At 41.7% G+C, this 27,019-nt stretch overlaps 2 protein-coding genes across 4 annotated transcripts in view; one reads left to right on the forward strand and one right to left on the reverse strand.

Moving 5' to 3' along the window:
- LOC105470343 (transmembrane protein 39A) overlaps positions 1–1,015 on the forward strand; it is a 34,983-nt gene extending 33,968 nt beyond the window's left edge. For all 3 annotated transcript variants that reach the window (XM_071092377.1, XM_011722205.3, XM_071092375.1), the window contains one exon: positions 537–1,015. In XM_071092377.1, coding sequence (XP_070948478.1) covers positions 537–770 — 234 coding nt within the window. In that variant the 3' untranslated portion in view covers positions 771–1,015. The remainder of the gene's footprint in view (positions 1–536) is intronic.
- A 15,705-nt stretch (positions 1,016–16,720) lies between these two features.
- Positions 16,721–27,019, reverse strand: part of LOC105470344 (Rho GTPase activating protein 31) — a 123,220-nt gene continuing 112,921 nt past the window's right edge. The window contains exons 11-12 of the mRNA XM_011722208.2: positions 24,678–24,958; positions 16,721–20,596 (exon numbers count right to left, since the gene is read on the reverse strand). Coding sequence (XP_011720510.2) covers positions 18,179–20,596; positions 24,678–24,958 — 2,699 coding nt within the window. The 3' untranslated portion in view covers positions 16,721–18,178. The remainder of the gene's footprint in view (positions 20,597–24,677; positions 24,959–27,019) is intronic.

The raw sequence follows: 27,019 nt of genomic DNA on the forward strand, positions 1-27,019 counted from the left end.
AAAACTTATATTGATATTCGATTTGTAACCTCTCTTTTCCCCAAACTTCTCTAGTGTTGGTATTTATGTCTTAGTTTACAAGCCAAGAATGTTTTTTACATGTTTAAGTGGTTACATAAGTACCTATGTAATATCCTTAACTTTTGCCTCTTGACTTACAAAGCCTAAAATATTTCCTATTTGGTCCTTTATCCACCTCTGTCTTAGATAAATATACTTTCGTGTTTACCCTAAATAAAATCTATACCTAAGATACAGTCTAAGAAAAATGTTTATAAGTAGTTTTCTTTTGGGCATAATCTCTTTTCGTGTCTCAGGGGCATTGAAATAAAACTTATTTCATTATTTCTTGGGCAAAAAGGAAAATGTTTCAGTCTTTATAGCAAGAAATAGCCTGATAGTAAATAAACAGATCTATTTGTTATTATATATGGGAACCTGTAAATATTAAATTATTTTAGAAAAATAAATGCAAGAATAACTACAGCCATTACTTTTCTGTGAAATAACATTTTGCTTTTTTAACTTCCTTACAGTTCTTATTTCATCGACCATTAAGGCTGTTAAATCTGCTTATCCTTATTGAGGGCAGTGTCGTCTTCTATCAGCTCTATTCCTTGCTGCGGTCGGAGAAGTGGAACCACACACTTTCCATGGCTCTCATCCTCTTCTGCAACTACTATGTTTTATTTAAACTTCTCCGGGACAGAATAGTATTAGGCAGGGCATACTCCTACCCACTCAACAGTTATGAACTCAAGGCAAACTAAGCTGCCTCTCAACAATGAGGGAGAACTCAGATAAAAATATTTTCATACGTTCTATTTTTTTCTTGTGATTTTTATAAATATTTAAGATATTTTATATTTTGTATACTATTATGTTTTGAAAGTCGGGAAGGGTAAGGGATATTAAATGTATCCGTAAACAAGGTGATGTGATCTTTCATGTGTTAGTATATTTGAATAATATACATATGAGAGGTATGCCTGTCCAGTAAAGAGATTGATTTGTTTGTATGGCTCTGGAATAACTCATTCGTTTATGAACACATCTCATGTATTACTTGACACAGTACCTTTGGTATGTCTGCTTTTCTTTCAATCTTCATTATCTTTAGCCCTCAGCTGGCCAGTAATTATTGCTAAAGAAAGGGAGATCAGTGGAGTTGCCTACCAGCACCCATTCTCTTTTAGTTCAGCTGGCTAATAGTATTGGAATGCATCGGGAAAAGAGTGGGTTAAAGTCCTAGGTGGGGTTCTCTTTGTTGCCTACTAGGAGGAAGCAGTAGGCTTCCTTTCTAAGATAGGGACTCAGCTGGTCTATTTTACCCTGTGACGTGTAAATATACTTTTGAATAAGCTACTATCCTGAGGCTCAGGGTTTTGCTGCCACTTTTCCTGTTTTTCCACTTCTGCTTCCAAAGATTTTCCTTTTAGTTGTTTGAAACAATACTTTACAAGACAGGAAGTCTTTAGACTGCCCGCATTCGTGAAGGAGATGATGTGTGGCTAGATCAGTAGAAGAAACTGAGTGCAAATGCCTTGTTGGCTAGAGTATCGGAAGGTTGAAAATTCCAGGTAACTGGGAGAATGGGCAAGTCCTCAGCTGAACAATCTTGGATGTAGTCTAGCAGCAACCCACCTACAGTGGCATTATGTTTGGAGTTACGAGGAGAAGTGAAAGATAAGAATTACCTACAGCTTTGTATTCAGATAATTTATATCCAAAATTTGTGTTTTAAATTTCATACTCCAGAACTTTTATGTTTATGAGTATTAGCCCTTTAGGTTATGGGAGGTGATATACTTAGTCCATTGATATTGTCACTTGTCATCTAAATTTATGAGACCTTGTCTTAGAGAATCTAAACTATATTGTCTTATGTTTTCTGTGCTGAGTTTGGTTTGTTACACTCTGAAACTTCTGGTGAGACAAAATAAGACTTATGAAGTAAAAAGACCAATCATGTAGTTCACAAGCTGGCTCTGAAAATAATTCTTGCAGAAGAGTTCTGAAAGGTTTCACCAAAGGAAGCATTGTGAGGAGTGTGTATAAAACCAAGGTACCCAATATCAGTTTATGTTTAAATTAATGTTTCCTTAAATATTTTGATGCGTATACTTTTTTTTAAGTTAACATTATTTGGCATTCAGTCTGAGTCTGTTCAACCATTCAACAAAGATATATTAACCACTAGACACTATACTAGGCCCTGGGGATATAGCAGTGAATAAGAAATGCAAAGGTCCTACCTGCACAGAGCTTAAAATATGCATGAGGATGGGGGAGTTAGGTGGTGCAGAAAATACAGCAAATAAATTTATGTATAATATAACATTCCATGGTAGTAGTGATAAGTGCAGCAAAGGGAAATCAGGGCAAGGAAATAGTGGTAAGAATGGCACTGCTAGAAGGCATCTTTGAGGAGATGATTTTTGAGCAAAAGCAAAAGCAAGACTGAATCATATAAATAGCTTTGGGGAGAATGCCATGTTACAGTAGCAGCAAGGGCACTGTTGGTATATTGGAAGAATAGCACGAAAATAAGTATATTAGTTAGTTGCTTTTTAAAGTAGTTCAGCCTAAATATAGTGGTTCTTGAGGTAGGGGTGAGAAGGATAGGGAATCTGCCATCTCTCTATGCTTTCCATAGGATCTTAAAGTATGATTCTCTTGGCAGCAAACATTTTGATGAGATTACTCAGTAGTTTAGAGCAAAATGGGTGGCATGGGCACAGAGATATCTCATCAAAATTGCCCCAAGTTGGCTGTAGCTTGGAAAAGTAACCCAGATAACCCTGATTAGAGATAACAGACCAGTCTTATAAACTGATATGATGCCCCTTCTGGCTTGATCTGTCTTGGTCCTGTCCTAAGGGAATAGCACAGAACCAGGTACTGGCTTGGCTAAATAAATAAATGGATATAAGAAATAAATAAAAATAAATTTTGGCTAATGGAATTGCAAAGTTCCTCCTACCCTCACCTCCAGATATGGCAGCATAAGGGGCATAAGACCGTTTAGTTCAACGTGTTCTACACATTCCAGCTGTTTTTTTGTTTTTGTTGTTGTTTGTTTTGTTTTTGTAGGGGCCATGTTCATGGAAGAGAGAAAAATTACTAGTTACCTGGATATCCTATTATAGTTCATGTAACAGAAGGGACACCATATTTGCTCAGTGATAGTGGAAAAATGTGTAATCATTAAATAATGACCTTTTTTGTAATTCTTTGTTGGGAAGTTAAAAATGTTTGTGGAAAGCATGGTTTAGCAAAAGTTCAGTTGGGTGGACTTGGATACTGGAAAAGGAAAGAAGATACTTGACTAGTCTGGGTGGTCTAAGGTGGGTAAATAAATGAATAGAGGAGGGCAGTTCACAGGAATGAGCATGACAGAAGTATTCCTCAATATCCTATTTACTCTGATTCCATGTTTATATTCCTGATCCTCCTTTCCTTCCTGTCCCTATCAGTCACCATCACTGCCACCTGTTCTGCCGTTTCTCCCTTTTTTTTTTAATTAATTTTTTTTAAAATTTCTATTAACTGAGCTAGCCAGGCATCTCATTTCTATGTACTGGGCAATTATATGCCAAACACTGGTGCTGGAGATAGTGATGTTCGAGTTCATTAACTAATAGAAGACAGACAAGTAAACCAATTGTCACACAAAGGTGTTCATTAATAGAAATATGTATGAGATATGTAATAGATATCAGATCTATTAAGAATCTTGAGTGTGAAGCCCAATAAAGTGCACTTTTCATAAGTACTTCAAATAAGCTGACAGATGTCTTGGGACTTTTGTAGACAGAAGATAGCTAATGAAAGATTTTAAGCTAAGAATAACTTAACGATCCAATGGGTTGTAGTTCCCAAAGTAATCTCTAGGTCAGCAGCATCAGCATCACTTAACTGGAAACTTGTTAAAAATGGACATTTTCAAGCCCTACTCCACACCTGCTGAGTAAGAAACTACATGGAGCCCGCAATCTGTTTTAACATGCTGTCCAGGTGATTTTTAGGAATGCTGAAGTTTGAGAACCACTGTCCTCTCTTAGACAACTTTGAAAGCAGTATGTAGAAGGTTTGGAGATGGGGCAATGTCGATGAGACTACAAGTAGGAGACTAGCCAACTCTTTTAAAAGTCCATGTAAGAGAAAATAAAAAACAGAGCAAGACGGCAGAGTAGGAAGTCTCAGCCTCCACTTGCTTTCATAGAAAGTTCAGCTAGCAACTCCACAGACTAGAACATCTTTTTGAAAACCCCAACACTTAGAAACTAGTCTGAGACACTAGTATGGTCCATAAAGCTTAATGAAATCTGAATTCAAAGGGTAAGAACAGTCTCACTTTGACTATATTGCTCACTCCCTTCCCCCAAGTTGACATAATGCCAGATGAAGAATTCCCTAGGCCAACAGTTTATACAGGGGGAAAAGAAAACCAGATCCAGTTTCCCTAGCATTCCAAGATGCTTCCCAGGAAGCCCAGTCCGGTCTCATCTCATGAGAAGCACTAGGGGAAACCACATGGCTAGACTGCCTGGAATCAGGTAGAAACAAAGAAAGGAAGCAGAGGTAGTGAACAGCATGCAGATACTGGTGGACCTCTGTGTTCCTGCTTGGCTGAGGTGCCTGATCAAAGATATCAGCCAACCTCATAGCCCACCTGCAAGGCTGAGCTGGTGACCTTCAAAATTTGCACAGTGGGGGCTGGGTGTGGTGGCTCATGCCTGTAATCCCAGCACTTTGGGAGGCTGAGGTGGGTGGATCACTTGAGGTCGCTGAGTTCAAGACCAGCCTGTGAAACCCTGTCTCTACAAAAAATACAAAAATTAGCTGGGCATGGTGGCTCACGCCTGTAATCCCAACTACTCGCGAGGCTGACACAGGAGAATTGCTTGAACTCGGGAGGCAGAGGTTGCAGTGAGCCGAGATTGTGCCACTACACTCCAGCCTGGGCGACAGAGCAAGACTCCATCTCAAAAAAAAAAAAAAAAAGACAGTGGGAAGTACAATCTAGCCTGAGTGCCTACACTACTGCTCTTCCTGCCTAGCTTCAGAGCCAACTCCCAACAACCCTGCCAGGAAGGTAGATGCCTGCCTTTTATTTTGGAGAAGTGAAGGGGCTAGACCACCTTGACCTTAGAAGTCAAGCAGCAGCTCCACCAAGCCAAAAAGCACTTCCAATGACCCTGCCCAGGCAAAGAGACTTCCACCTCCACACATCCGGAAGAAGCAAAGTGGCTAGACCTGCTTAACTCCGGAGACCAAAAGCCACTGAACTCGGCCAAAATTTCACTCCATGGCTTCATCCTGATGGAAGCAACCCTTAATTGCACATTTCTAAGGAGTACAGCCTCTGGACACACATGTTATGAGTAGTGACTCCGCCTAACGTTGTAGCCCAGTCTACAGCCCTGCCCAATTGCAGGTCCCAAATATCAGAATTATCAGCCAGGCAGTACCAGAAGTGGCCAGTCTGACCAGAAGTCATTGCAATACCCAACCAGCAATTCCACTCAATACAGCAAAGGCAGTGGCCCAGTCAGCTAGAGAACTCACAAGAAGCTCTGCCTGCCTGGGGTTATCATCAGCTGATCCTTCCAGAATCATAGGATAGACTAAATAGTGAAGGGCTATCCCTGCCCAAGAACACCTGTAACGGCCAGAAGAGGGGGCTGTCTCCTCAAATGCACAGACAACAATACAAGAACATACAGATTACGAAGAATCAGACAATCATGACACCTACAAAAGAAACTAATAAAGCTCCAATAATAGGCCCCAAAGAAATGGAGATTTATGAAATAACTGACAATTCAGAATAATACCTGTAAAGAAGTTCAGTGAACTATTATTGTATATACAGATAAAAAATTTAATGAAATTTGAAAATGGTACACTAAAAAGAAAGCTGATAAATAGAAACAATAAGAATGGGATAGAAGTTCAAGAGACTGAAACATTCAACAGAAAGCTTCAACAGCTGATTCAATCAAGAAGAATCAGAATATTTGAAATTATCTAGTCAGGAGCAAAAAGAAAAAAGAAGAACAAAAGAATTTCTAAAAGCCTACAGATTATGGAACACCATCAAGAGACCAAATCTTCACATAATAGCAGCTGGAGAAGGAGAAGAAAGAGGTGCCTGAAAAGCATATTTAAAGGGGCCAAAAAGCATATTTAAAGAAATAACGGCTAAAAACTTCCTTAATCTGTGGTAGATGCCAACATCCAGGTATAGGAACTGCAGAGGTTTCCAACCAAATTCAACCCAAAGAGGAGTACACCACAACACATAATAAACTATCAAAAATCAAAGGCAAAAAATTTTGAGAGCATCAAGAGGCAAGAAACGTATCACATAAAAAGGAGTGCCATACAACCATTGGCAGAGTTCTCAGCATAAACCCTGCAGGCCAGGAGAGATTAGGATAAATTCAAAGTGCACAAGAGAACAACTGCCAACCAATAATACTTTATCCAGCAAAGCTGTCTTTCATAAATGAGGGAGAAGTAAAAAAAAAAAAAGTTTGTTTTCCCAGACAAACAAAAGCTAAAGGAATTCATCATCACTAGACCTGCCTTGTAGGAATTGCTAAATGGAGTTACTTAAACTGAAACAAAAAACTGGTAATTAATAACATGAAACATGCACAAAACTCAAACGTATAAATAAAGCAGAGCCCATTCAGAATACTACTGGATTGTAATGATGGTGTAAAAGTATAGAGTTATATGCAAAGTTAAGTAGTTATAAGCTTAAAATAGGTGGTTGTAAGTATAAGATGTTCCATGTAAGCCTAATGGTAACCACAAAGCAAAAATCTTTAGAAGCACAAAGCAAAAATATCAAAGCATACTCCTATAGAAAACAAACCACAAAGGAATACAGCAAGAGAGGAGGAAAGAAATGAAGTATGTACAAAACAATCAGAAACAACTAACAAAATGACTGTAGTAAGTCCTTACCTAGCAACAATTGAATGTCAATGGATTAATTTCTCCAATAAAAAGACAGAGTGGCTGAATGGATAAAATAAGACCTAACTATATGCTGCCTACAAGAGACTCACCTCACTTTTAGACATAGACTGAAAGTGAAGGGATAGAAAATAATACTCCACACAAATGGAAACCAAAAGACAGTAGGATGGCTATACTTATATCAGACAACATAGACTTTAAGTCAAAAACTCTGGAAAAAAGAAAAACATAAAGAAGGACATCATATGATAAAAGGGTCAATTCATCAAGAAGACATAACAATTGTAAATTTATATGCACTCAATATTGAAGTACCTAAATATATAGCACAAATATTAGAGGATCTGAAGGGAGAGATGGATTACAACACAAGAATAGTAGGGGATTTCAGTACCCCATCTCAACAATGGACAGAGCGTCCAAACAGAATAAGGAAGCATTAGACTTGAGCAACACTGGACCAAATGGACCTAACAGACATATACAGAACATTCCATCTAATAGCAACAGAATATACACTCTCAAGTGCACACAGAGCATTCAACAGAATAGATCACATGTTAGGGCACAAAAAAGCCTCAGCAAATTTAAGAAGACTGAAATTATATCAAATATCTTTTCCAATCACAAATTATATCAAATATCTTTTCATTCCAATGGTATGAAATGAGAAAAGAATACCAAGAGGAATTTTGGAGAATTCACAAATACATGGATATTAACATTCTCCTGAACAACCAATGGGTCAATGAAGAAATTCAAGGGAAAATTTTAAAGGATCTTGAGACAAAAGTGGAAACACAACATATTAAAACTTATGGGATACAGCAAAAGCAGTTCTAAGAATAAAGTTTATAGCAATAAATGCCTACATCAAAAAAGAAGTTCTCAAATAAACAACCTAACATTATACCTCAAAGAACTAGAAAAAGAACAAATTAAGCCCAAAGTTAGCAGAAGGAAGGAAATAATTATGATCACAGCAGAAATAAATGAGATAGAAAGGCAATACAAAAGACCAATGGAAAAAAAAGCTGCTTTTTTGAAAAGATAAAATTGACAAACCTTTAGCTAGACTAAGAAAAAAAGAATAGATCAAATAAATAAATTCACAAATGAAAGAAAGGACATTACAGCTGATACCCCAGAAATAAAAAGGATCATGAAAGACTACTATAAACAAATGCCAATAAATTGGAATATCTACAATAAATGGATAAATCCTTAGATGCGTGTAATCCCAAGACCAAATAATGAAGAAATAGAAAAATCTGAACAGACCAATAACAAGTAAGGAGATTGAATCAGTAATAATAAGTCTGTCATCAAAGTAAAACCCAAGACCTGATGAGTTCACAGCTTAATTCTACCAAACATTTAAAGAATTAATACCAATCTTGCTCAAACCCTTCCAAAAAAAATTGGGAAAGGAGGGAATACTTCCAACCTCTTTTTGTGAGGGCAGTATTACCCTAATACTAATGCCAGACAAGGAAATTACAAGAAAATAAAATTACAGGCCAATAACCTTGATGAACATAGAAGCAAAAATCCTCAACAAAATACTAGCAAACTGAATTCAACAACATATTAAAAGGATTATCCACGATGATCAAGTGGAATTTATCCCTGGTATATGAGGATGGTTAACATATGCAAATCAATACATGTAATACATCACATTAACAGAATGAAGGACAAAATCTATATGATCATCTCATTAGATGAAGAAAAAGCATTTGACAAAATTCAACATCCTTTTATGATAATAATTCTCACTAAAATAAGGAATAGAAGGGATGTACCTCAATACAGTGAAGGCCACATATGAGAAGCCCATAGTTAACATTATACTGAATGATGGAAAATTGAAAGCCTTTCCTCTAGGATCTGGAACAACATGAGGATGCTCACTCTTGCCATTTCTAGATTATACAGTATTGGAAATCTTTGCCTGAGCAATTAGGCAAGAGAAAGAAATAAATAGCACACAAATAGAAAGGAACAAGTGAAATTGTCAGTTTGCTGAAATGACATAATCTTATATGTATCTTATATATAGAAAATCCAACAGTCTCCACCAAAAAAAACTGTTGGAACTAATAAATACAGTAATGTTGCAGGATCCAAAACTGACACACAAAATCAGTAGCATTTCTATACACTAACAACAAACTATCTGAAAAGAAATCAAGAGAACAATCCCACTTACAACAGCTACAAAAAGAAATACTTAGGAATAAATTTAACCAATGACTTGAAAGACCTGTACACCAAAAACTATAAAATGTTGGTGAAATAAATTGAAGATGATACAAATAAGTGGAAAGAGTTCTTGTGTTTATAGGGTGGAAGAATCAATATTGTTAAAATGTTCACACTACCCAAAGTAATCTAAAGATTTAGCACAATCCCTATCAAGATTCTAATGTCATTTTTATAGAAATAGAAAAAATATTCCTAAAATTCATACAAAACCACAAACACCCCCAAATGGCCAAGGCAATCAAGCAAAAAGAACACACCTAGAGATGCCACACTACTTGATTTCAAACTATACTACAAAGCTATAACAATTAAAACAGTACAGTACTGGCAAAAATAGACCCCTTGACCAATGGAATAGAATAGGGAGTCCAGAAACGAACCCACACGTGTACAATCAGTTGATTTTAAAAAGGTTCCAAGAATGCCCAATGGGAAAAGAGTAGTCTAATAGGTGGTATTGGGAAAACTGGATATCCACATGCAGAAGAATGAAATTGAACTCTTATCTCACACCATATACAAAAATCAACCTAAAATAGATTAAGAGATGTGAATGTAGAACCTGAAACTATAAAACCACCAACCCCATCTCTACTAAAAATACACACACACACACACACACACAAATTAGCCAGGCGTGGTGGTGGTTACCTGTAGTCCCAGCTACTCTGGAGGCTGGGGCAGGAGAATGGTGTGAACCCGGGAGGCAGAGCTTGCAGTGAGCTGAGATCACGCCACTGCACTACAGCCTCGGCAACAGAGCGAGACTCCATCTCAAAAAAAAAAAAAAAAAGAAAGAAAAAGAAGAAGAAAACATAGGAGGAAAACTACATGACACCGATCTGCGCAATGATTTTTTGGATTTGATCTGAAAAGCACAGGCAACAAAAGCAAAAACAGACAAATGGGATTACATCAAACTAAAAAGATTCTGCACCACAAAGGAAACAATTAACAGTGTTACAATTGGAAACAATTAACTGCACCACAAAAGGAAACAATTAACAGGAAACAATGAACAGCAGAGACAACCTATATATTGGGAAAAAATTTCTGCAAGCTATACACCCAATGGAGAGTTAATCTCCATAATATATAAGGAGCTCAAACAACTCAATTATAAGAAAACAAAAACTGAATTAAAAAATAGGCAAGGGATCAAAATAGATATTTTTCAAGGAAGAACTGCAAATGGCCAATAGACATATGAAAAATTGCTCAATATTGTTAATGGAGAAGTGCAAATTAAAACTACAACAAGAGATCACTACACTTTTCAGAATGAGTGGGATGGTAGTTACAGAGGCTGGGGAGGTGATAGTCAAAGTGTACAAAGTCTCAGAAAGAATATGGTCTTTTTTTTTTTAGTTCTATTGCACAGCATGGTGAATACAGTTAATGGAGTATTACACATTTCAAAATTGCTGAGAATAAATTCCAAATGTTCTCACCACAAAAATTTTAACCAGCTCAATTTAATTATTTAACATTATATTCATAAATCATAATATCAGTTTGTACCCCCAATGAAAGTATGCAGTTGTATAATTTCAATTTCCATGGAAGAGAAAATAGTGGGGAGGTGGGTCACCAGTGTGAAGGTGGTAGAAGCAGCTATGGGCATACATAAGACAGTGCGGGGAAAGCATATGAAGTGAAAAGGTAAAGAAGGACAGAATTCTGGCGAATAATCACTTTCAAGAAAACTTGTTTTGGGGAGACAGAGTCTTGCTCTGTTGCCCAGGCTCAGGTGATTCTCCTACCTCAGCCTCCTGAGTACTTGGGACTACAGGTGTGCGCCACCGTGCCCGGCTAATTTATTTATTTATTATTATTATTATTATTTTGTAGAGATGGGGTCTTCCTGTGTTGCCCAGTCCAGTCTTGAATTCCTCGGCTCAAGCAATCCTCTTGCCTTGGCCTCCCAAAGTGCTGGGATTGCAGGAATAAGCCACAGTGCCCGGCCAGGAAGAGGAACCTTTTAAGTGAACAAAGCTAAGAAAATGAATGACCATGGAAGGAGGCAAAGCAGAGAGAGTTTCAAAAGAGGCATGATCAATAAGATCACATATAACAGGGAAGTCTAGAGACTGAGAAGTGAATGTTGGATTTGAATATGAAAGACTACTGGTGACGTTAGCAATAGAGATTTTACTGGAGCTATGCGGGCTGAGGTCAGGCTGCAGTTGGTCCAGAATAGTGAATTGTAATGAAGAAGTATAAATTCGCACTGATGACACTGATGACTCTTCCAAGAACCTAGACACAAGGTGGTAAAGGTGGACAAAATTGAGGAAGACTTTTAAGATAGAATAGGCTTTGGCTGAATACACAGGGAAGAATAGTGGATGTCAGGAGACTGGGAACACAGAAGCCTGGGAGCTCTTGGAAAGAGGGGCAACACTTCCTCTGAACTAGAAGGGAGGTTAGGTCCACACATATACAGGTAAGGGGAAATAGCAGTGTGAGCTTGAATAAAGATGTCTGATACTATAAACTTATGAAGAAATAACAGTTATTTGTTTGTGGGGAAGAAAGAGTTGTATAGGAGTCAAGAATAGTGGAATAGCCATTGTGGGTTGTGGAACAGCCGTTGTAGGTTTTGGAAATGAGGCTGCTGTTGAGGTGGTGGACCACAAATATCTAAAAGCTCTTATATTACGGTTTTATTGTTTTCTCTAATCTAATCCACAGACACAGTTAAAGGGCAGAGATGTGTGATAAGAGTCCAGGTTCCAGGTTGAAGGTTTGTCAAGCAGGTGTGGCTAAAGGACTAGTGGTTAAGGGAGTTAATGGTCCTAGTGAGAACAATGGGGATGATGCACCTTAGGTCTGGAAAGGCTAGGGAAGGAATTATGAAGTGTGGTGGGAGTGCTGTCTATCAGAGGAGGTTGTGGGGGCAGGCATGGTAATCTTGCACAAATACAAGGAATAAAGTAGTAAGGCTAGAGAAAGTTCTGAAAAAGGAAAATGAGAATTTAGGATCACAAAATTCTCTATTGTGAAATAGCCTGATGTGTAACCCTAGAAGCATAAACTGAGTAGATGTAAAAAGCTGTAAGCAGTTATGGCAAGGGTACTGGGTGGGCTTTCCTCTAAAACACTGAAGTCATCCAGGATGATGGTGGGACATGAGGTAGAAGGAAACGGAGATTGGTACCCAAGACTGGGGAATCTGGGACATTAACTATAATCATGGCCACAAATGATAAAAGTTGAAATAGTTGGATCCACACATTTTGATAATGAGGGATTTTTGTATGGGATGGGAAGAAGCAATGGTGCAGAAGCAGAAGTGAGGACCTGGGAGAACATCCTCTGACCGTTCGTATAAGTCTGCATAATATGGGCGCATGTGCACATGTGCAGCCTTTTGTGGAGGGAAGGAAACGTTCTCACATGAGTTTTCTTGAAGTTCAGGAAGTGGCAACAATATTCAGTGAAGAGACTGGGACTGCAGGGGAGTTTATAAGGAGAGAGTGACTCCAGAGAACAGTGGGAAAGACTGGAAGTGAGGGGAACTGTGTGTTGGAGTGGGGTTGGGGGAAGTTCAGGAGAAAAACCAGAGTGTGACGATCCAGGAGTATATAGGAGAAAAAGGCATTTAGGGCAGTAGTGAAGGATAGCAGGAGCAGGCCTGAGTAGTGTAAGGTTCTAAATAGAAAGTTGTTGCCAAAATGGTAGTGTTTTCATCCCGTTGGCAATGAAAGGGGAAATATCACTGCAAATATTTCACTGCAAATATCACTAGGTTGTGAACCAAGGTTGTATGATTGTTCACCTCCCCCTCCCCACCTTTTTGGTCATACATATAACAGGATATATGCCAGGACAACAAATGTTTGCCTTTCCCCCTGGAGCATCAATAATATAATTACTCAAATAAAAGAAGAGTCCCCTTTGATTGATTCAAGTAATAGAAAAATTGAGTTCACATCTGTGCAGGTGGACCCATGTGCCTCCATAAGCTGTGGAGTTCTGAGAAGCAAGGAGCTTTTATTCTTCTCATTTCTCATTATGATATCCTGGACTCACACTGGGTTTCCTGAGTGACATGACTATGTGTTTGCAACAGTAAGAGGGTGAAGTTGCAAACATCTGGCAATTATTAGTATGTAGAATAACAAAAACAACAAAAATGTACGGTAGCAAATCATCACGGACTTTTTTGGTGAGATCAAACATTGAAGTAACAAAAAATGACATCAAACAGAACAAACTGAACCAATGAGCCTGCTGCACATAATCTACTTTTCTGATTATTGATTTTGGTGACTCCATGTCCTCCCTCTAGCTCATAGTTCCATCATAAGCATTATATTTTATATCATTTATTAGAGTATTTTTTAAAGCATAACAATCTGTTTTAATTACACTTAAATGTCTCTATGGATAGTTTTAATATTTATATTTTTAATCAATAGAATTACATTTTGATTACATCTTTGGAAACGTATTTGTAGAGCTTAAAACACAGCTGAAATCATGTGGCTTTCCAATACACTCCTTTGAAAAAAGTGCTTTACTTTGCAGAATTATAAGCCAGAAAGTACTATGGCATTAAGTTATTGCAAAGCATTGTGATTTATCCAGTAAAACACATGGCTTTGGACCTTGTAAGCTTCTTATATTTAGCTACATCCTCCTTACCCTCACAGAAAAGTAATCTCTGCATTATTAATGTACCTCAAGATTACTAAATGATCTACACAGCAGCCAGCCAATCTGTGGTGGCCCCCAATTTTATGCTATCTGTACTGGCACTGATTTCAGGCAATCACCCTTCCACCATTGCCCCCTCCTCTCCATGCCTGGACAGATGCTTGCTCCCTCTTCTGGCCTTGTTTTGCTAGGAAAGGTTTTGGTAATAGAGCACATTCTTTGTCATGCCACATTTTGAGCTGACCTTCCTGCTGGACAAGTCTAAAATCATACTCTTAGCAACACTTAACCCCAAGACTCATGTGGTCATCAGATTGGACTGGCCATGGTAGAATGTGGCCCAAATAAATCCTGGTGGGAACTGGACTTACTGTGAACTTCTCCCACTCTAATACTGGACAAAATAATTGTATGCTCCCCAGTATCTCTTCATGCAGGAATGCAAGGTGCCTGTGTAGACAAATGACTGTCCCATCCAATTTTAGCCAAATGTGATTATCATATGCCAAACACTGACAAGAACAATTTATCTTGAAATAAACAGTTTATCTTGGGCCTACTGCTTCATCATTAACTAGGAGTTAACCTGCTTTGTGATGACAGAAGTCTCTAAAATTCCCTTTTCAAGCGGTACGGAATACTGATGTTACCTGGCTCATTTGCAGAGATCTCACACTTTGCCAAACCAATTATGACCACACGAAACCTCCAAACTACTTATTCTAACCTAGTTGCCACTTTCTAGTTTTCTAAGTCAAAGCAAAGTTCTCAAACACCTGAGTGCCTCACTGGGATGTTCTATTGGATTTGCAATTGTGTTCAATTTGATTATTTGAAGTCAGTAGGTCACTTGAATACCATCAACTATCCTATTAAAAGATGCTGGTTCCCACACGTTTTTCCTCTTCTGCTTTTGTTTGGCAACTTAATGGTTCTCAACCTTGCTCCTGGTTGTTTATGGGGGTGTTTTATTTGCTGCCATCCCTCTCCCTTTTTCACTAGACTCTTGAATGATTTGGAGTGCTAAGGTACCCAGTGCACTACTACCAAGCTCCCGATAAATATTTGTTGAGGAGGATGACATTTACATTTTTTATGTCCTCAGAGTCTAGAATTTTGATTTGGACAGTATTTTGAATTTTAGGGTTTAGATTTTTAGGTGTCTTAATGGGATTCTTGTTCAGATCTCTTCATATTCCAAGTGTAGCAGAAAATGTAGGTTACTATTTTCTTCAGCAACCACTAATGCTGAAAGAAAACAACAGTACATGCATGGGTTTCACCTCCAATTCATCATTTAACATCAGCCACCCCCATTTTGAGGACTGATAGCTGATTTGAAGGAGCCCTCTGAGAATTTGATTCCATAGCCCTTTCTAGGGCACCAGGTAAATCCTCCTAAAAACAGCAGCTCCTGTTCTGTCCCCTCCTGAATGGAAGCAGACTATTTGATTCCCATCCAGCCATTCTCAGGGAGTTCTTTTCTCAGAGACTCAAATGAGTGGTGAAATAGGCAATCCCAGAGCATTTGGGGGAACAATTTGGGGAGGAAATATGAGTTTTTTTTCTTTCGAATGGAATTTTATCAGTGTCAGGCTAGCCCAGACCACAGGAAGTTTACGAATGCCTTTTTGACGGCTGGCAGGCTGGGCTAGAGTCAAAGCGGAGGTCCGCACTTGAGCAGCAGGACACTGACTGAGAAGGTGAGTCAGTTTCTAAGGCTTCCGGACTTGACTGGCAAGGAAAGCTGACAGTAGGGACTGTCTCCACAGCTGTCAGTGTGTCTCATGATGACATCCACAGAATTGTGTTCCTGAAGGTGATGCTATAAATGTCAGAGTCTAAAAGATCTTGCAACCATTTTATAAATCCACACAGGCACCTCAACCCTTAGAACTGAAGTCACTTGTTAATATGTAAATGGTGACTTCTCAGTCTATCCACAAATAAAAATATATCTTATAAATGTTATCAAACATTTAAAATAATCATAAAATAGTTTACATATTTCATTATTTGGCTCAGAGTTCTGATGGTGAAGCAAAGTGCAGCTCTTTCCCTCCCTCACATTCTAACTGGAACGTGGTCCTTATCAAAGCGTGAACACCGCAGGGGCACTGAGGCTGACATAAAACCTATCTGCCACGTTTTCTGATAAGGCAGGAATGTACTTCTCAAATCTCTTGAACATGGCCTTTCTCATCTGTCACAACTCTATTTCTTGACTTTCTGGCCAAGGGGAAAAATACTATATTCTAGGACTTTTCTTTCAGGTTCATATCTCATTGGCTGTTGGTCCAATGTCTTGCTCACCCGATGAGGCCAAAACACTGATGAAATGCCTTGCTCACTCAGTGCTCTCGGAAGGCAGAACTCATCAGCTGACTTGCCAGTTACCCTCGTCACAGACACTGGCTTAAAAGGTACAGAACAAGATTTCAAAACTGTAAGGTTTATCAGGGAGGAAGGGAGGGAGGAAGAGAGAGGGAGGAGAGAAAGAGAGAGAGGAATATGTATCTGTTGCAGGGAATCAGCTCCCAATTTCTCAATGGAGGAGGTAACTTCATCTCAGCCCCCACTAAGCCCAGGACCACCCTTGGTTGTGATGTCCCAGCCCTTAGAGAAATTTCTGCAATGACTGAGCTTCTGGACAGAATTCAGCCAGGCTTGAACCTGAGAAGAGATGCCCTGTGAAGTCCTTTTTTGGGTAGCACCAAAAATCTGCCAGCAGGTATATTAGTTCTCCTTTCTCTCGCCAGCTGGAAAGGAAAGAACCATTGAAAGTTATACATAATTGAAAAGAAAATCAGATTGGTTTATTGCTTCTGCTTGTATACAGAGTTGAAGAGCAAGTTTGAGTGAGTGCCTAGAGTGGGCGGTGGATGACGGGAATTATGGAAGGGAGAGGGGTTCCTCAAGTCTGTTATTTTTAAAGAGATGGGGTCTCGCTGTGTTGCCCAGGCTGGTCTTGAACTCCTGGGCTCAAGCAATCCACCCATCTCAGACTCCCAGAGTGTTGGGATTACAGATGTGAGGCACCGCATCTGGCCTCAAATCTGTTCTTGAGCAGTGGAGAGGAATGGAGAAAGGAAGGGACCCACTGGCTAAAATAAAATACATTTCTAAGAAGGGTAACTCTCAGTGAGTGGTTGTGATGATCACCCTGCTAGGGCTCTTCCCTCTCCTCCTGGAGCTCCTCCCTTCATTCTCTCCTGTACTGCTGGGCCCAGCCTAGTGTGGAAGAAGAGTAAAGCTGAGCTAGAAGTGTCTTCTGCTAGTGCCCCACCAATTTAAACACATTACATTTGGAGTGTAGTTCTGCCTTTGTGTGAGGCTTTTATCTATGATGACATCCTGTTCTTGGACTCTTGATACTGTAAAGAAAGCAGATGGCTTCACTTCACGATTGCATACCTAAATGAAGATTTCGTACATTTCATTATGGTAATCCTCAGCTCAGCCTCCACCCTGCGCAGCTACTGGATTTATAAATTACAGTCCAGTACAATGGCAGTTGGGGCCCCAAATTACTAAAAGCCAGAGCCAGGAAATCTTCTTGGATTGTGCCAGTCTCAGAGTTTGCTCTTGATTCTGATTTTCTATGCTGGTATATGGAAATCATCTTGGACAGGTCTCCAGGGATTCCAGGGAAAGAGCATGGGTAAGAGTGGGTAAGCTCACCCACCTGGATATCTAAGTGCACGTTAGTTTGCATTTCCAAATCCACTTCTAATTTGGATAGTACACTTTACAAAGCTTATTAGAAAACTGGTCTAAAAGAACACATTTTAAAGAGCATTAAAAAGCATGAAGAGGAGGCCTTCTAACCCCAATAGCAACATTTTGAGGTTTGACACAGCAAGAGATTTTTCTTTCTTTCAAAGAACATTATTTCTTTCTTTCAAAGGACAGCCAGCTCTCAAGAGTAATAGCTAAAAGAAATAGGGGAGCAATCCGACTCATATACAAGCTCCAAAGTTCATTGGAGGTAAGCATTCCATCCTCTCCCCTTACCTAACCTTCTCTCACTTGCTCACACAGACTTAACTAAATTTCATCTCTCGTTTTTTCCCTTGACCACTCTTCTGGCAAATGGACTAATTAATAAGTGGTCAAAAGGCTGAAGAAAGAGAAGTCAGAGGCCAAAATAGGCCCAAACTTGATAACCTGTGCCTGGAATATGGCAAGCTGGCCCTGTAATAACTTCCAGATGAATCAGGATATTTTTCAGACACCAGCAGGTGAACTGAAATCATTCTATTTGCCTCCCACTTCTTCCATCCAGAATTACTGATCTCCGCTGGGGCTGGTAAAAACAGCTAGTTGAGGTCTCTAGTCTCTGGCCATTCTTAGGGATGGTCATTTTATTCCTAAGTGTAACCCCTTCTGGTGTGACCCATGTGTTTTCTGCCAACTCTCCACAAAGAAGGCCAGGGGAAACTGTCTGGGTGGGACTTCTGATAGGGGACAGCAGGACCTTGGAATCTGTCACTGTGGATGAGGGGGGCAGGTGGTCCATAATGGGGAAAGGAGGACTGAATAAGATTAGGCTCTGAGGTCTTCCTGGCCTTGACCTGTGGAAAGGCTTAGAACCCCCAGATGGTCGCTCTAGTTTTGAAGAAAGAAGGTTGTCCCCAGATGGCTCTGTCTCTGACATGCGCTTTCTGCATTGCACTGTTGCGTCCTGGGTGGAGAGCAGGTTCGATGAGCCTGGTTCTGGAGAAAGGGTGGGCCCCTCACACACGCAGGGTGCAGTGGCATCCACTGGTGAGGACTTAACGGTTCCGGGATCGTGCTTTGGTTTTTCTTCCTTTGGGCTTTCCAGGGAAGAGGGAGAATCATCTTTGGCAAGTTTCTGAGTGCTCCCACTGGTTGAGTTGGCTTCCTCTTGGCTCCTCTCCAGAGGCTGAACCCCACTCTCCCCCGAGCTCTGAGAGGGCAGGGGCTGTGGGATCTGGGTGTACTGAATCTTGGGAGGGATGACTGGGACCGCCCTGGCCTGGCACATTTTGACCATGAAGGAGGTTCTCACAGCTGACACACTCACAGGAGCTGAGTTACGGCGGCCTGTCAGTGCATGAGCAACCATGTCCAGGTCCTGAGGGTCCTGGGGGTCCTGGGAGTAAACCCTCCAGGGGTCTGCTTTACAGTAAGATGAGGTCATCCATGTGACCTTCGGGTCTCCCGGCTCAGAGACCTGCATTCCAGGTGAACTAAATGAGGCCACATTCTCAAACCAGAAGAGGTCAGCAATGGGAATGGCAGGGTCCAAGTTGAGGGAAGAAGGCCTGTTTTTCCCTTTTGGGGGCCCACACTCTGTGCTCTTCAGCTGTAACTTTGTGGGGTGCCCTCCAGGTGAAGGGCTGTCCTGCATGCTGGGTGAAGTCTCCTTGCTGCCCTCTGGCCCAGGAACATCACCTTGCCTAATCTGTGGCCTGCTGTGCCCCAGGTGTGTCCCCAGTTCCTTTCCCTCTGCTAGGCTGATGGGGCTGGTCTCTGCTGGCTTGGGTTGCACACCACGTGGTCCCTTCTGGTTGGGAAGAGCCTCTGCCCCTTTCAGGCCAGAGAACTCTCTGAAGGACCTCAGGGCTTTCTCATCCCACCCAGTAATCTCTCTCCTGGGTGCCTGGGGCCGAAGAGGGTCAGAATTCCTCTCTGTTTCAAGATTAGCACAACTGCTGGAGGAGGGAACCTCGAGAGTCCACTGGCTTTTAACCGTGGGTTTACTGTCTAGAGAATGGCTCTGGCGGAGGCTGGGCCTGTGGGAAAGCCTCTTCTCCAATTGGTGACCCTGAAGGCCCTGTACCTGGGCCTCGTGCGCGTCTTTCAGGGTGGGAGAGTGAAGGGGACTCGTCACCCACTGGGGTTCCTCCCAGGGCTCCACCATCTCCAGGCCATGCTGGGCAATGTCTGTCACAGTGTCATCTTCGTCACAGTCTGAAGGCTCCTGTACTGAATGGGTTACCTCCTCCTCTCCTTGTGAGGCGATCTCAACCTCCCTGGTTGGGCCTGGAAGCCCACAGCCTTTCCCCTCGGAAGCAACATTCTTTGAATTTTGCTTGTCACTGTGTCTTGGGGTGGCCTCCTCTCCCTGACAGCGGTTAGACATCTCAGGGCTGTCTTGGGACTTCTGCTGGTCTATGTAGGGATTTGTCCTCAATTTCCTGGATGAGTCTTCTCTTTCCGGGCTGCCCTTTGAAAGCAGGACTGGAGGTGACTCCTCCAGAGGAGTTGGAGGGGGAGGAGCAGGTGGGAGTGGAGGAGACAGATTCCCTGGGCCTCCTACTTCCACTGTTGCTTGTGGAGATGCCGTCTCAAACGGAACTATTTCCAGAGGAGCCAGGCTGGCGAGGTCTGGGTGCACGCCCTGCTCAGGCTCCGGCTTCTCTCTACTGGCTGCTGTGGAAGCCCCCTGTGTGCTCTGATTGGCTGGATCCCTAGTCCACACCTCCAGAGGGGAGGAGACTGGAGCCGGGAAGGAGCCACAAGGCAAGCTCCCAGAAGACTCTGGGGGAAAAAAGGGCCCCAGACTCGACTCAAGAATAGGCTGAATTGGGCTGGTCTTCAGAGCAGGAGGTGGCAACGATGAGAGCTCCTCCTCTGATTCAATGATTTTCAGCTCCTGTTGAATCTCGGGCCAGATCAGGACATTGGCCAGATCATCTTCATCCTGAAAAACATCAATAAACTGATTGTCTTAGAACCAAGTCCTCTGGGTGCTGACATCAGCGTTTCCAGTGAGAGGAAAAACACTGGCAGTGCCAGCCTGTACCAGTTCAGCAAATACAGGATGTAGCACTGATAATACCTGTGACTCTCTGAGTGCTCACCATGCACCAGCACATACTTTAGCTGTATCTTGTGTAATTTTCCCAACAACTCTAGGAGATAAACACTACTATAATTACCCATTTTATAGATGAGAGGTCTAGGTTCAAATAGATTAAACAATTTACCTAAGTCATACGGCAGCACACCAGGACTGAAATCCAGTTCTGTCTGCACCAGAACGTAAGTACCTAATCTCTATGCACTGTTGCCTTATAAAACAACAAAAACCCTGGTCTCATTTAACTTCAGGTTCACTAGAAGGCACACAAGGATGAGAGTCTTCCAGTGGAATGAAAATGTTAAGTCTTACCCTGACACCTGCTTTCCAAATAAGTAAATATAGTTCTTTTTTATTTTTATTTTTATTTTTTATTTTTTTTGAGACAGAATCTTGCACTGTCATCCGGGCTGGAGTGCAATGGCGTGATCTTGGTTCACTGCAACCTCTGCCTCCTGGGTTCACGTGATTCTCCTACCTCAGACTCCCTACTAGCTGGGATTACAGGAGCACACCACCACATCTGGCTAATTTTTTGTATTTTTAGTAGAGATGGGGTTTCACCATGTTGGCCAGACTGGTCTCAAACTCCTGACCTTGTGATTCATCCACCTTGGCCTCCCCAAGTGCTAGAATTAACAGGCGTGAGTCACCACGCCCAGCCTTTAATGTTATTTTTTGAGACAGAGTCTCGCTCTGTTGCCCTGGATGGAGTGCAGTGGTGTGATCTTGGCTCACTGCAGCCTCCACCTCCTGGGTTTAAGCAATTCTCCTGCCTCAGCCTCCTAAGTAGCTGGGATTACAGGCCTGTGCCACCCGGCTAATTTTTGTATTTTTAGTAGAGATGAGGTTTTACCATGTTGCCAGGCTGGTCTCAAACTCCTGGGCTCAAGTAATTTGCCCACCTAGGCCCCTCCAAAAGTGCTGGGATTACAGGTGTGAGCCACCATGCCCAGGCTCTTTTTTCTTATTACCAAGGAATACACATTTCACATGGAAAAAATTTAAATACGTATTAAAATAAAGGAAAATACAAAGACAGCAAATCATATATCCTTACTCCCCACAGATAACCACTGTTAACATGGTGGGAATTTCTTTGTTGTGGTTTGTGGAGCTGCCTACTTCTCCACCTTGCTTGCTGTCCTTGTCTCCCCTCAAGTCCAGCTTCCCTTTGTCCTTCTAGACTCCTCCCTTTCCCTGCCTAAAGCCCAAAGCTATAGACAGGAAAGGGATGGAAGGAGGCCTGCTCAGGGCCAGGACAACTAATTTCAGTTTCTTTCTGGTTGTTTTTTTTTTTTTTTTTTTTTTTGAGACAGAGTTTCACTTTTGCCACCCAGGCTGGAGTGCAGTGGCATGATTTTGGCTCATTGCAACCTCCTCCTCCGGGGTTCAAGCGATTCTCCTGCCTCAGCCTCCCAAGTAGCTGGGATTACAGGTATGCGCTACCACACCTGGCTAATTTTGTATTTTTAGTAGAGACGGGGTTTCACCATGTTGGCCAGGCTGGTCACAAACTCCTGACCTCAGGTGATCTGCCTGCCTCAGCCTCTCAAAGTTCTGGGAAAGGTGTGAGCCACCGCGCCCGGCCCAGTTTCTTTCATTTCTTGCCTCAAGGCCTAATTCTATCTCAGGGCGAGGCAGCCGGGGGACAAATCTCCATCCTGGGTTGGCACAGGCCTTTGTGAAAGTAATATTTGCTGCTGACTTCTCGTCCCTTCTCACCGAGCTCTAATCACTTGCTATTTCATATTAAAGTTACTTTTATGCTTGTCTTATTATTCCCAATGGACTGTGAGCTTCTTGAGGTCAGGATTGTGTTTATTCATCTTTGATTTATCAAGGCCAAAAGGTGCCCAGTATACTGTAAATGGGGGCTCAATAAAGGGTCTGCTGAACTGTAATGAATTCAGTGTTTTCTTTTGGATTATTTCTTTTACATATCTCTGTGGGATTGTCAAAATTAGTCTGCTTCTACTACACTGCATTTATCTGTGAATATTTCTATTTTGCCTACTAGACTGTGCCCTGCTTCAGAGCGGGGACAGCCTCATCTCTTTACTCTCCTCAGCACCTACATTAACTGAGCTCTTACTAAGAAATCAGTACTAAGAAACCATAAATTTAGATGAACAAATGAACATCTAAACTCCCTTCCACTTCACTCTGCCCTCTCGGTGAGTGGACCCACAGCGCATCATCCTGCTCAAAACAGAAACCTATGAGGTGCCTTTGACGTTTCCTTCTTTCTCAGCCCTTATCTAATCCTTCAACAAGTCCTGTCCATTCTACCTTCTAAATAGTGATTGTAGTCCTTCATTTCTATCCCCATGGCTCCACACTAGTCTACACCTCCAGCTTTTCTCTCCTGGCTTACCACATACTCCACTCCTGATGCATTCGTGCCTCCTTTCTTCTCCAAGCCGTTCTCCGCACAGAATAGAATGACCCATGAAAGATAAAATTCTCAACACCTCATATACTTTCCCATTGCCCGTAGGTTAAACCCCAAATCCTTCCAAGCAGTCCTGGCTCCTGCATCCCCCTGAGTCTCACTTTTTCCAGCCCGGCTATCCCAGGCTTGCTCCCATTCCTTGAATGGGAATGCTCTTTTCTACCTTGGATTCAAGGCACATCTTATTCTTTCTGTCTGGAGGTCTCTCCGTTCCTATTCCACCCACTACCCCTTTCTTCCGTCTGAGTTATCTGCCTAAATATGCGCTCTACAGAGAAGCTTTCCCTGACCCTTGTGGCATGCATGCCTCCTCCCTCTGACTAGGTTGGGTCCTCTTGCTATGTGCTCCCATGCACTCCATGCTTCCATAGCACACCAGGAATTACTTGTTCAATGTCTTTCCCCAACTAGGCTGTTAGCTCCAAGAAGGCAGGGATGGCTAAAGCCTTGTTCACTATGGTGATGCCAGTGTCTGGCACAAAGTTCATGTTAAATACAAGTTTTGAATGAATGAATGAACTGATGCCTTTACTTGTTCCCTTGAATCCACCCGGTTCTCATTCCAGCACTCACTTTACCTGCTTCTCAAAGCAATGCCATTCATTCCTACAGGGTCCTCCCTGTAAGAATTCAATCAATTCCCATATGAATCTCTTCATCCTTCCCCTTCAACAAATGCAAATAGATCTTATAGAGACCCTCGCTCAGCCATCCTGAGGCCTCCATGTCACCTCACTCTGCCCTAACTCCCAACACATGGTTCTTCTGTGCACATCCTGAAAATCAAGACTCTGGAAGCAAGTTCAAAGGCATCCTCCTTTCTGGTACCCTCCTCTTGTCACAGAGCTGCCACCCAAATGCATGACTCTTCCTTGGGTATCCCTGGAAAACCTCCTCACACTTCTATGGAAGGACATCCCATAAAAACCTTCTTGGAAAATTCCACCTCTACAAAGTAGACAAGGTTTAGTCAGCTCCAGTGTTGTATTTTAACTTCCCCAGAGCCCACGGGAGGAAAGAATGGATCCTGGAAATATTTCTGGTTTTGGAAATAAGTGTAGACAACTGCCCATCAGGATGTCTGGAAGAAGAAGGCTGGACTCTGTGAATGATCATGATATTTGGGACTGGGGTATGACAAGCAGGTCTTGTGCTGCTTCTGGGATTGAATGTCATTACATTCCAAGACATGTTACTGGCTTATGGTGACCTCAGGTCAGGAATATTTAGAGTTGAGTCTGTACTACGGAATCTGAGCAGTATATTCCCTCCCCATCCCTGCAGGACTTCTGAAAAGTCCACTGCAAAGCAAATCTCAGACCTTCATTGGAATTTTGTCTCTTAAAGTCCCTTTGGCAGAAACTGATTTTCAAAAAAAATTTTTTTTCAATTTACTTTACATTGTACCAAGAGCCCTTGGGAAAAAGTAACTCCACCTGGCTGGAGCAGGTGGAGAGTGCACCTTACCATCTCATGGAGAAGGACAACTTCGGCTCTGGCCCTGGGGCTCTCCTGCAGGGCACCGGACTCCATCTGGCCAGCCTCTTGTCCCTCCTCCACCACCTTCTCCGGATTTGGTCTCTTCTCTAATTCATTTGAATTTTGAGAGCTCAAGGAGCTTTCTGGGGTTTTCTTCTCCTCCAGGTGGACGCCTGGCTCCTGGGACAGGCCTTTGCTGCATTCCACTGTCCCAGGTGCTTCAGGTACTGGCTTGGCATCCTCAAGAGCTGCCTTCTTAGGTACAGAAGCTGCAGTGAAAATGGGAGTTATCAGTTAAAGGAGGCTTCACTTTAAGAGAGACTGTCCTAAAACAGTCACTGTCCTGTCTCCTGGCCCTGCTTCAAGAAGGATGGAGGGAATTCCCCCAGCTCACTGCCCCTCGCATTTACTCTTTTCTCCTAGCAACGTCCTGGCCTCAGTTCCCAGAGTTAAAGATTGTCAGAGAAGGAAGGGACATCAAAGATCACCTAGTCTGGTGGTTCTCAACCAGGGACCATCTTGCTCCTACCGTTTTCTTCTTCCAGTGGACGTTTGGCAATGTCTGGAGACATTTTTTGGTTGCCACAACACTGGGGAGTGGTGAATGCTACTGGCATCTAGTGGATAGAAGCCAGGGATGCTGCTAAATATCCTCCAGTGTACAGAACCTGTCCCACAACAAAGACTTATCTAGTCTAAAATGTCAGTAGTGCTGAAGTTGAGACACCATGCTCCAGCCCAGTCTCTGACTTCTCAAATAGCTAGTCAGACTTTGAGAAGTCCATCTAGGTGTCCAAGGTTACAAAAATCTATTATTCACATCTTGCTGCAAAGATATCTTATAATTATGATTAACAGCTTCCTGTGTGACTCTTCCCAGGGGTTATCTCTTGTCAATTTGGATATATCCAAAGCGATTAAGCTCTGTTCTTAAGCATCTATGAGATCAGGAAGCAGGAGGCAGATCTCAAATTTGGTCTCTATTGCTTTGCATGAAGGAAAGCCCCATTTCACTGCATAAAGCTGTTTCCACACTCTGGATTAAAGACTGAGCGAGTACCCAGGACTGTGCTCGGCACACAGCAGGCCCTCAAGAAAAATTGCCACTTACAGTGGTATTAAAGAAACCTGGGTTCAAATGCTAATTTCTCAATGAATCTTGTAATCTTGGTACAAAGGCATCATAAGACTTGCTTTTCAGGGCTGATGTGAAGATAAAGTAGACAGTGGAGATAAAGCATATAGCAGTGTCTGGCATACAGCACAAGCTCAGAAAAGTTTGTTGGTTAAGATTGGTTAAGACCACACCACTCATTGCCATTGTTTATACTGGTGTCCTAACTCTGAGGTGTCTCACCACAAGGCCACCCCAGCAACTCAGATCTAGTGACAGCATCCTGATGTCTGAACTAAAATGCTTCAGAATTCACAACAGTGGTATTTCCTTTTGCCCATCACTTTGTAGGCTTATTTCCTGAAATTCAGTTTTATCTTTGAATATGTAAAATATTTACAGAGTTCAAAAGTTAAAACTACAGGTCATTCCTTGGTATCCACGGGGCAACTCGTTCCAGGACCTCCCCCCAATACCAAAATCCATGTGTGCTCAAGTCCCTGATATAAAATGGCATACATAGTATTAGCATATAACCTATGCACATCCTTTTGTATTAAATCATCTCTAGGTTGCTTATAATATGTAATACACTGTAAATGCCATGCAAATAGCTGTTATACTGTATTGTTTAAGAAATAATGGCAAGAATAAAATCTGTACATGTTTAGTACAGATGCAATGTTTTATTCTGGAGACTTTTGATCTGTGGTTGGTTCAATCCATGGATGTGGAACCTTTGAAAAGTCAGGGGCCCACTGTATATAAAAAGGCCCCTTCTTGCTGGCCCAGCCACAGGTCTGCTCTTCTACCAGTCCCCTTGCCAGGCCTTGCACTCTTCTGCTCTGGTCCTCCCTGTGGTTGCAATCTAACCCCTTCTTCAAGGCAAACCTAACAACGCCTCTTTCAAGGCTTCCCAGACCAACCGCTCCTTGGTCACCCACCATGTGTCCATCACTGTTGCTTCTGGTTTGTTCCATACTCCCACTGTCTCTTAGCGATAACTACTTTTATTAGTTTATTGGTTTATTCTGCCAGTTTATTTTTGCATATTTAAACAGATACTTATATATATTTTAGTTTCCCATCCTTAGTACACAAAATACACTATGTGATACAGATTGTTGTTTGCTTTACATTTTCTCACTTAACATATCTTGAAGCCCATGCCATGTTAGTAGAAAGGGAAATTAGTCATTTTTTTTTTTTTTTTTTT

Source organism: Macaca nemestrina, chromosome 2 (assembly GCF_043159975.1).
Source record: "Macaca nemestrina isolate mMacNem1 chromosome 2, mMacNem.hap1, whole genome shotgun sequence".
NCBI lineage: Eukaryota > Metazoa > Chordata > Mammalia > Primates > Cercopithecidae > Macaca > Macaca nemestrina.